This window comes from Episyrphus balteatus, chromosome 2 (assembly GCF_945859705.1).
Source record: "Episyrphus balteatus chromosome 2, idEpiBalt1.1, whole genome shotgun sequence".
Lineage (NCBI taxonomy): Eukaryota > Metazoa > Arthropoda > Insecta > Diptera > Syrphidae > Episyrphus > Episyrphus balteatus.
The window spans coordinates 133,103,896-133,114,248 of NC_079135.1; the positions used below are offsets into that span (position 1 = coordinate 133,103,896).

Here is a 10,353-nt window from a genome sequence, read left to right on the forward strand (position 1 = left end):
TGTTTACAATGCGTAAAAGATATACAAATAATTTATTGAAAACAATCATTTTTCATGAAAAAAGTGAAAAAATCAAATTTTTTTTTTCTTCTAGCACCATTTAATCCATTTTTTATTTTATACCATCTGAAAGCTTATTGTTTCAGCTCAAAATATTCTTATCAACCATGTCTACAAAAAGAGTTAGAATATTTTGAACCCAATCAATTGTCATCAAAAAAAGCAGGAAAATCAATCTTCTTTTTCTTCAATTACCATAAATTCCATTTTTTAAATGACAACCTAGTATAAATTGTATATCATCTGAAAGCTTATTATTTGACCTTTCTTATGACGCTTCAATCATATTTCTACAATGCCTACAAAAGAAGTAGGCATTTCTTCCCACACTGGTGATTGGTACCAATTTTTTGCACATAAGCTAGGTATATGTTCTATAAGTTTGATATTTTTTGAACGGTGCAAAAAATTGCTAAAAACAAAAACTCCCCCAAAAAAATACCCCTAAAAAAGTAGGTATTTTTCAGAAATTCATATTTCCAAACGCAGAGACTTAGAAAAAATTTATAGCGGACCTCTAATCTTTTAATTATTATCTTTTGAATGGCATTTTTCAAATTGTCAAAAAAAAAAAATTGTTGGCCTAACAATAAATTTATCTATCGATAAAAAAAAATCAACTTTCTGCAACGTCGCGTTTAGAAAATAGCCACTTTTTGCAATTTACCCCTATTTACCCTATTAAATGATGGAATTTTTCATCAGTACTAAATTTTAGGTTATTATCTTTCAAATAAGTTATAGAAAATTTTTGTATCCGCAATAGTTTATTTTTTAATTTTGAATTGAAATTTTTTGCCGCACTGCTTAAAATTTCTGCTGGAATGGGAGAAAATGGCGTCAATTTTTCGTGGATACTTCCATGGTTCATCGATTTATAAGACGTTATCACGTCAAAAACAACAGAGCATCAGTTTTTATAAAAAAAATTGGTCATACTAATTCATGAGAATCAACAAGAACGAATAATTGATGATTTTTTTTTGTATCGAAATGGTTCCATTGATATTTGATATTTATTTACCGTTATTAATGATACTTATATAATAATTTTATTGAAACTTGAGGGCATATATAAAATTTTATTTCACTTGAACTTTTCATCTTATTTTATCTTATAGTTATTGATTCATGGGGTAAAATTCCCTCAGGCTTACTATACGGTCATTTGCAGGATTTGGGTAACTTTGATGAGTGTCTTGATATATCAACAAATCTAACTGCAGCAACTGGTCAAACAAATGGACAATATTGTTTTGCATCAGTACCATTATTAGAAGATCCATCATTAAAACACCCACCATTGGATCATGATAAATCAGCTCAGGGAAGAGTTTATGAAGATTTAATAACTATAAGCATTGGAATATGTGTTCCCGATGTTTGTTATCCGGATTTACTTACAGAAATTTTCCAAGAAGCTACTGTTGATACTCTAAATGGAGCACTCAAAGGAATATATGTTAACAGCTGTATGACGTCAGAAAAGCCAAACTTTGAGATTATTAATATTGTTGGCATGTAATAAAATTAACCCAAAATTAATTTCATGTTTAAAAATTTATACAAAAATCTATATATTTTAAAGATTAATATTTTCAATCTTTGGATTACTAATGCTGCTAAGTACATTGTATGACATTTATACGGACAAATTTGACAGTACGTTATCATATTTTACATTAATTGTATTTCAAACATAACTTTGTGTTGTTTTTTTTTTATAGAAAAGACAAAAGAAATATATTTGGCCTTTTCCATAATTAGAAATGGTAGAAAATTATTTCAAATAAGTCAAGCAAAATCAGATAGCAGTATTGATTGCTTAACAGGATTTCGTGTTTTATCAATGGTTTGGATTATACTTTGTCATTGTTATTCAATGTCTCCAATGTTGCCAATGATAAATAAATTCGATTTAATACCAGTAAGTAAATTTTATTTGGTTTGAAAAATGTTAAAAAAATTTTTTTCTTGAATAAGTGGTTCAAAGCTGCATCAACAATGCATATTACGATGGCTACTGTTTCAGTTGATACATTTTTCTTCATAAGTGGCTTACTTATAGCCTGGCTAGGATTTCGTGAATTGGATAAAAGGTATGTAAGATAAAAAAATATACAACCAAAGAAGTACATAAGGACAATTTTATTTGCAAATAGAAATTCAGATAGTTATGCACTCTGAGAGGAGAGAGAAATTTATGAAATTCTTCTTCTTGAAGTGACTCAAGTCTTAACAAACAAGCTTTTTAAGCCAGCTCTGTTCTTAGCTAGCTACTTCCAGTTTCACAAGGCAAGTTCATTGAGGTCCGTAAGATTCGAAAACGAAGACTTTATGTCTCTCTTAAGAAGGACTTTGCTCAAAAACTTAAATGTGGACTTATGTCCCGACTTAACATCTCACTTAAAACATAACTTTTTTAGAAATATGATTCCAAAAATTGTTTAAGGGCATGATATGGATCTTAAGTGTCCGACTTGTGTCCTATCTTAAAAAAAAAAAAATATGGACTTTTGTCGCAATTGATGGATTCATGTTTTACTGAGGTGGGACATAAGTCCATTATCGATATTCTCATAGTGCATGCTTCTGCAGTGTCGCAAGATTTTCTGCTTGGATATGGCAAGTTTGATGAAGTAAAATTATGCACAGTTATGACATGTGGCTTATGTGATAATCCAACAACGATATATTAATCACTTCTATAATAATTAGTGCTTCTGCTTCATACCTCCTTGCTTGTAATTTTCTGAGCTCATTATAAAAACTTTTATTTTTCTTTCAGTAATGGAAAATTAAACATTTCTTTAATGTATTTACATCGTTACATACGCCTAACACCTCCCTTAGCGGCTGTAATACTTTACAATGTTGCTATTGACAAGTATATAGGAACCGGTCCACTAAGAGAAGTCTACAAAGAATTTAATGGAAACTGCAGGGATAATTGGTGGTCTACATTGCTTTACATTCAAAACTACGCAAATCCATTGGACATTGTAGGCTTTAACTTTTATTATATATTTGAATTCGCAAATAATTCACATATTGTTTAAATTTTTAGTGTGTATCGCAAACATGGTATTTGGCAGTTGACACTCAGCTGTACTTCTTGTCACCTTTTGTTTTGATACCTTTATGGAAATGGGGAAAGAAATTTATCCCAATCATGTTCTTACTTTCTTTTTTATCAATTGGATATGTTATAGTCACATTTTTTGACTATGGATTCAATACGTTCATGGGGTAATCCAATTTGTATATCAACTTTTATAAGGCCTTACAGAAGCTTACATTAGCTTTTATATATGACTTTGTAGAAGTTGATCTATTATATTTTGAGATAAATTTTATGTTGTTTCTAGAGTTTTGGGAGATGATCAACTGAGACTGACTTATATACCAACGCATGCCAGATTTTCAGTTTGGTTGCTCGGTCTAGGATTTGGATATTTTATGCACAGAATCAAGTACAAATCAATACAACTTCCAAAGGTTTTTATTAACGAATATAATCTTTGTAATAAATTCAAAACAAAATTTGGTTAATATTTTATTTTATTTCAGATGATTCAATTACTTGGTTGGATATTGTGTTTTGCATTAATTTTTGCCATAATCTATGGACCATATTTTACAATAAATGCTGACCATGAAACAAGTGTCCTTGAAGCAGCAATGTATGAATCTTTGAGACGTGTCACATGGGGAATTGCACTATCATGGATTATTTTTGCATGTCACTTTGGATTTGCTGGCTTAGTAAATGCTTTTCTTTCTCATTACATCTGGCAACCATTGGGTCGATTGACATATTCTATGTATTTGGTACATTTAACTGTTCAAAGTGTTCATTATGGAATTACAAAGAATGACGTCTATTTCTCTGATTATTCTGCGGTATTCATTTAAAACTAATAACATTATCTTTACGTATTCTGAAAAATATATTTCTAATTACAGATATTAGTTTTCTGGGGTACGTTTGGTACTTCCTTTATTGCAGCAATAATAGTCACACTAGCATTTGAATCACCAGTTTTGGTGATTGAAAAATCATTTTTTCATGGTTCAAAACAATCAATGGACACGAAGAAAGAAACTGTTTAAAGCCAACCCAAAGCAGATTATAAATGTAAATTAGCTAAGAATTAGAATAGAATTTAATTTTTGTTGAATTTTTGTTATCTATTTAAGAATAAAATTGTTTAATAATAAAATTCAGTATTTTAATTACTTTATAACGCTATCACACAAAAATGAAAAAAATACGAGAAGAAAATCTACATTTGTACATACATAAATATGGTTTTTTTCAACAACAACTTGTAGAAAATTTTAATTTAATTCTTAATAATTATCTTAAACACATTTTTAGCCGGTGTCAGTGATAATAATAATAAAAAAAAAGTACCTCTCTTCAATATCAAATTGACCAATCAATTGTCTGTCAAAATGTATCAGTCTCAAAAAATAGAAATGATAACAGTTTTTTTATGGCACTTTGTTGACGTCAAAAGGAATAAAATAATTATATTTTATTTTGAACTAAGTTTCCTCTCTGATCAGTATCTTGCATTCGATAAAACAATTCTTTTTAAATACAATTAGCTTTAGAATAAGACATATGTATATACAGAAAATAAGATGTGTAAGCTATTTCAATAATAAGTGCCTATACTAAATTTAGAATAAAGACGATACCTACCATAGTCTAAGAGCCCACATATAATTTTGGGTGCTGTTTAGTACTTGTCTAAATACGCCTCAAAATGTCGATTTTATAAATTGTGGCAGTGTTTGCAGTATTATATAGATTTCGCAGGGTTAATAAACACGATTATATCAAAGAACTCGTAACATACTGCATGTTGCTATAAAGCTAGGTTGTCACGTTTTAGTTATAGCTCTACTCCCAAGATATTACTATGGTCTATTAGGTTTTCAAAGATTTTCATCAAGTTTAGATAAAAAGAGCAAAGAGCAAGAAGTAAAATATGTACGTTAAAAAATTGAACAAAATTTTAAATTAAATACAAGTTATTTGTTCAGTCAATTATCCCTAAAAGTTGTAACGAGGGAATTTTCATTTTGCATGTTAAAATAGAAGTAGGTTGAATAGAATTCAGTTATCATTTACCAATAAGTATGCTTTAATTTCTTTAAAAAATTGGTCTAAGTTCTTATTAAATATTTTGGGGAGTTATGAAAGCAATATTCAAAAAAAAGAAAAGAAAAAAACTTGCATTATATTTGAAATAAAGTTTACTATTATCAGATTTAAAAAGAAAAGGTGTTCGTTATATTTTTTTTTTTCATCAGTGACAAGAATCAGATTAGCAATTTCCGCTGTTTTGTTTGAATTTTGATTTTTTTTTCACTTGCACTACATTGATTATTTTTGGTGATATAGGTACTTTAAGGAAGGTTTTTTAGATCTTAGAACCCTACATGTGCATTTTCGACCGAAAAAGTATTTAATTATGACTGTCAGTCATACTTTACTTTTGGGTCACTGTGGTGTATGAGTAACTTTTTTTTTGTTAAAAAGTCTAAGTGAATGAAAATTGTTCTATTTATGAATAACAATATGCAATACTCAAATAATACTTGAGTGGGGACCTTTCACGTTCATTAGGGCTTATTGATATTTTTTATAAAATTGTATTTAAAACTTTCATAACTCCCAAAATCTGTGTTTTGGAGGAAAATAAGTTTATTTCGACCTTCATCCTTTTCAAAAAAAAGACCACATAGCTTCATTGTTTTGTACCCAAATGATCGAATTTTGCCCTGTGTTGAAATGGTTTTTTCTCAACTTTCTCAACTTTCGACCGATTTTCATAAAAAGCACCTCATTGAATTTGGAACTAATTATGTGCTAAGATTGTTGAGGGTGGAAGAAGATAGCACATCTTCGAAAAAGTTGAATTTGTATGGATTTTTTGGCTGTAAAAGCCATAACAAACTAGCGAGACTTATTACATGTGAGAAAAATAAAAATAATTGCTGGAAATAGCCCATACAAAGAGAGTACTACACAGAGAAAAATAGACCACATAAAATAGAACAAAAACAATAAGATTTCTCTATGGTTTTCATCCAAGAAGGAAACCTTATTAAAACAATCGGGTTTTCCTTATTGTTTTAAAATCTGCAAAAAAATAAAAAAAAACGATGACCAGACTGGGAATCGAACTGAAGACTTCAAATCATTAGTCGCACACCTTACCACCTGAACCAACCTGCCATGAAAATATTGATCGCGATTTTTGTTCAAGTGCTAACTTGCAAAAAAAATCAACTTTTCAGTCAAATTTTAATAAGATTTTCTTTATAAAAATAATAAGAAATCTCCTTAAAAAAACCTTATTAATCGTTGATTTTAATAAGATTTCCTTATGAAATGTATGGACGGTAAAACAATATGGCAATCTGTTAGTTTTTAGCGGGTCATATTTTTCTCTGTGTATATTTTGTTTGTCATTCATAATAATGAAGGTTTTCCAACAATAGAATACAACATTATAATGAATAACATAAAATTATAGTTTTTGAGTTTTACAATTTTGATTTATTATTTATATTTACGAAGCAAGAACGCATATATGTGGCACTTTTTGAAACAACTTGAAAAACTTGTGATATCTCTTTCAATAATATATTATAATTTGTAATGTATGTATTGTATATTGTAGGGTAACTTCGGGCATTATGGCGCACCGGGCATTATGGCGCACCTCTCAACTACCATACTTCCAATACTCGCATTTAAATAAAACCAATGCAGAAACTTTGGCCTTCGTCGAACACTACCCTTGTGACGATCGCAGGTCAGTGCTATTATTTTTGTGCCAAACAAAAAAGAAAACAAAAAAAATATACCGGTTCTGGGTTCCAATATAATATCGCATTGTTTTTGTTTGTGTGTATCTCGGTAAGTATACAGTGCACGTGTTTGTTGTAAAGAGTGAAACGCAGAGTACAGTTTTGGTTTGGTTATATCACTTGTTATATTTTAACTGAAGTAAAAATTTTGTTTAGTTTTTGGAGTTTTGTGAATATGTGTATATTTTGCAATATGGCGCAGATGCAATAAGGGCATTATGGCGCTATATTATACCCGACTGCGCCATAATGCCCTCATGTAAAACTAATTTCAAAAGTAACTCTGCATTTTTTTAAATTTGAAAATAACCTCATTTTAACGTTAATTTTATGAAACTTATTTACAATTATATTTCAGAAATGCTGAATATACGTACAAAAAGTAAAGGGTTCCGAAGTAAATGGGGTTCGCCATATTGCCCGTACATAGGGCAATATGGTTTTTTTTGGACTATTTTTAATTTAATTTATTTTTTGTTAAAAAGCTTGAATTTGTATTCTTAAATAGTTTATTTATGTTACGTTTTTATGAAACTTAATTAAAAAAAATGATTGAAGTAAAAATTGTAGTCCGTAGTAAAGTTATTTGAGTTTGTGCTTAGGTATGCCATAATGCCCTAATTTACCCTATATTGTATATTCAGATGGGGAAAATGGTGAAATACGTACAACCGCTTTCTGTCGAAGTACAAATAATTAAATTACAACGGGCGACAAGTGTTTTGTTTTATTAAGTTTGATGAACTTTTCCAAAAAGTTTTTAGGGTACTAAACTCGAATCCAAAGTCAAACATTTTCTATTAGCTCGTGTTTTCGAGATATTCCCTTAACAAAATTTCAATAATCGATTTTTTGCTACTGTTTAAGAATTTCAATAGCTTACAGTGGTTTTGTTTCAGGAACAAGAGAATACTTTTTAAAGGTTCGGGTGTGTAAAATTCGAATCCGAAATCCGAATTCAGCTCGCGTTTCTGAGATATCCCTGTTAAAAAATCCCGATAATCGATTTTTTTGCTATATACTTTTTAAACATTTTCCTAGCTTACGGTGGTTTTATTTCAGGAACAAAAAATTACTTTTCTTCATATTTCGGGTGTTTTGAATTAGAATTTGAAGTCAGAATTTGTATATCAGCTTGCGATTTTGAAATATCCTTTATAGAACCCCATAATCGATTTCTTGCTGTGAACTATTTAAGCATTTCCCTAGCTTACAGTGGTTTTGTTCCGGAAAAAAATCAATATTTTTCTAAATATTTTGGGTGTGTTGAACTTGAAACCAATATATTCCTGTTATAAAATCTCAATGATCGATTTTTTGCTATATACTTGTTAAGAATTTTCTTAGTACCTGTATCATCCAAACTAGAGCTGCTCGAAAAAAAAAAACAGTCTAGAAAATTCATAAAACATAAAAAAGGTGCAATTTTGCTGCCCAGTGTTATTCATCATTCATGAATATATAATAATAGACCGAGAGCCCACAGCAGATTTTGGGAGTTTTTGGATAACCGAAAATGAGTCATATGTATGTGTAGGTAATAGCGTCCTGATGAAGAATTCGAAAGTCTGGCAGGTTTATTTCACGGCATTCTATGGTTTATGGGGAGTTGAAAAATGCATTTTTTCCGATTTTTGTGTCGAGTATATAACCACTTTAATTCATATAGAGCCGATAGAGGGCGATACCTTGATTGCAAAAAGTTCGGTCCCAGACGTTTTATTCGCGGCATTACCCCCGCCAGACGTCCTTGAAGATTCGCGAAATGGCGATTTTCATACAAAAGTCAGAATATTATTTTTTGCAAGATATATAACCGTCTGGTGGTACCTATTAAAAAATCACAACGAACCCCTGATAGAAAATAAATTAGTGCCAGACGTTTTAACCACGGCATTACCCCCGCCAGACGTCCTTGAAAAGTCCCGAAATAACGACTTGTATGAAAATCGCCATTTCGCGACTCTTCAAGGACGTCTGGCGGGGGTAATGCCGTGGTTAAAACGTCTGGCTCTAATTTATTTTCTATCAAGGGTTAGTGGTGATTTTTTAATAGGTACCACCAGACGGTTATATATCTTGCAAAAAATAATATTCTGACTTTTGTATGAAAATCGCCATTTCGCGACTCTTCAAGGACGTCTGGCGGGGGTAATGCCGTGGTTAAAACGTCTGGCACTAATTTATTTTCTATCAGGGGTTCGTTGTGATTTTTTAATAGGTACCACCAGACGGTTATATATCTTGCAAAAAATAATATTCTGACTTTTGTATGAAAATCGCCATTTCGTGACTCTTAAAAGACGTCTGGCGGGGGTAATGCCGTTGTTAAAACGTCTGGCACTAATTTATTTTCTATCAGGGGTTCGTTGTGATTTTTTAATAGGTACCACCAGACGGTTATGTATCTTGCAAAAAATAATATTCTGACTTTTGTATGAAAATCGCCATTTCGCGAATCTTCAAGGACGTCTGGCGGGGGTAATGCCGTGGTTAAAACGTCTGGCACTAATTTATTTTCTATCAGGGGTTCGTTGTGATTTTTGTATAGGTACCACCAGACCGTTATATATCTTGCAAAAAATAATATTCTGACTTTTGTATGAAAATCGCTATTTCAGGACTCTTAAGGACGTCTGGTGGGGGTAATGCCGTGGTTAAAACGTCTGGCACTAATTTATTTTCTATCAAGGGTTAGTGGTGATTTTTTAATAGGTACCACCAGACGGTTATATATCTTGCAAAAAATAATATTCTGACTTTTGTATGAAAATCGCCATTTCGCGACTCTTCAACAGAGGCGGCGGAAGGGGTGTGCGGAGTGTGCCCCCGCACACGGCCCCGCGCTTAGAGGGGCCCCGCGAATGCCAAATTAAAATTTCGGAAAAAAAATCCGAAAAACCATGTCTCTTTCCTTTATTCATAACAATTTAACAAAAAATTATTGAAATTGGCTTTTTTGCACTCGAATTCCATAATTTTTAATTTAAAACTTTTTGAAATGTATACATAAGTGAGAAAAAAAGCTATTTTTCAACTTTGTATAGGTACCTACTCAAAATTGTACGAAATAATTTCTTGTATAAAGATTAAAAATGGGTAAACTTTATTTCCTCTAAAAAAATTTGTTTGCTCGCTAACGCTCGCAATTTTTATAAACTCATTTTTTACACTCTGTACCAATTTAAACTAGTGAGGCGGCTTAGCAACAAAATCATGCACTTTGTGATAAAAGCATGAAATTGATATCATTGGTAGTTCTCAATAAAAGAGCTTTTTGAGATATTGGGCCACCTTGTATTCCATCCAGGAGGGTAGTTACAAGAGCTTTTCTGTGTTGCACCCGCATTTTTGCATATCATAGTATAGCTAATGAAACCTTTTTATCAATATAATACATGA

At 31.0% G+C, this 10,353-nt stretch overlaps 1 protein-coding gene across 1 annotated transcript; it reads left to right on the forward strand.

The window, feature by feature from the left end:
• Window positions 1–1,177: 1,177 nt before the first annotated feature.
• On the forward strand, window positions 1,178–4,218 carry LOC129909777 (nose resistant to fluoxetine protein 6-like; the record flags this gene model as incomplete). The annotated part of the gene is made up of 9 exons (XM_055986847.1): window positions 1,178–1,581; window positions 1,649–1,722; window positions 1,788–1,987; window positions 2,044–2,159; window positions 2,849–3,062; window positions 3,128–3,309; window positions 3,429–3,558; window positions 3,631–3,963; window positions 4,027–4,218. Coding segments are annotated over 9 exons (1,800 nt in total), but the record flags the coding sequence as incomplete, so codon positions are not given.
• Window positions 4,219–10,353: the final 6,135 nt, after the last annotated feature.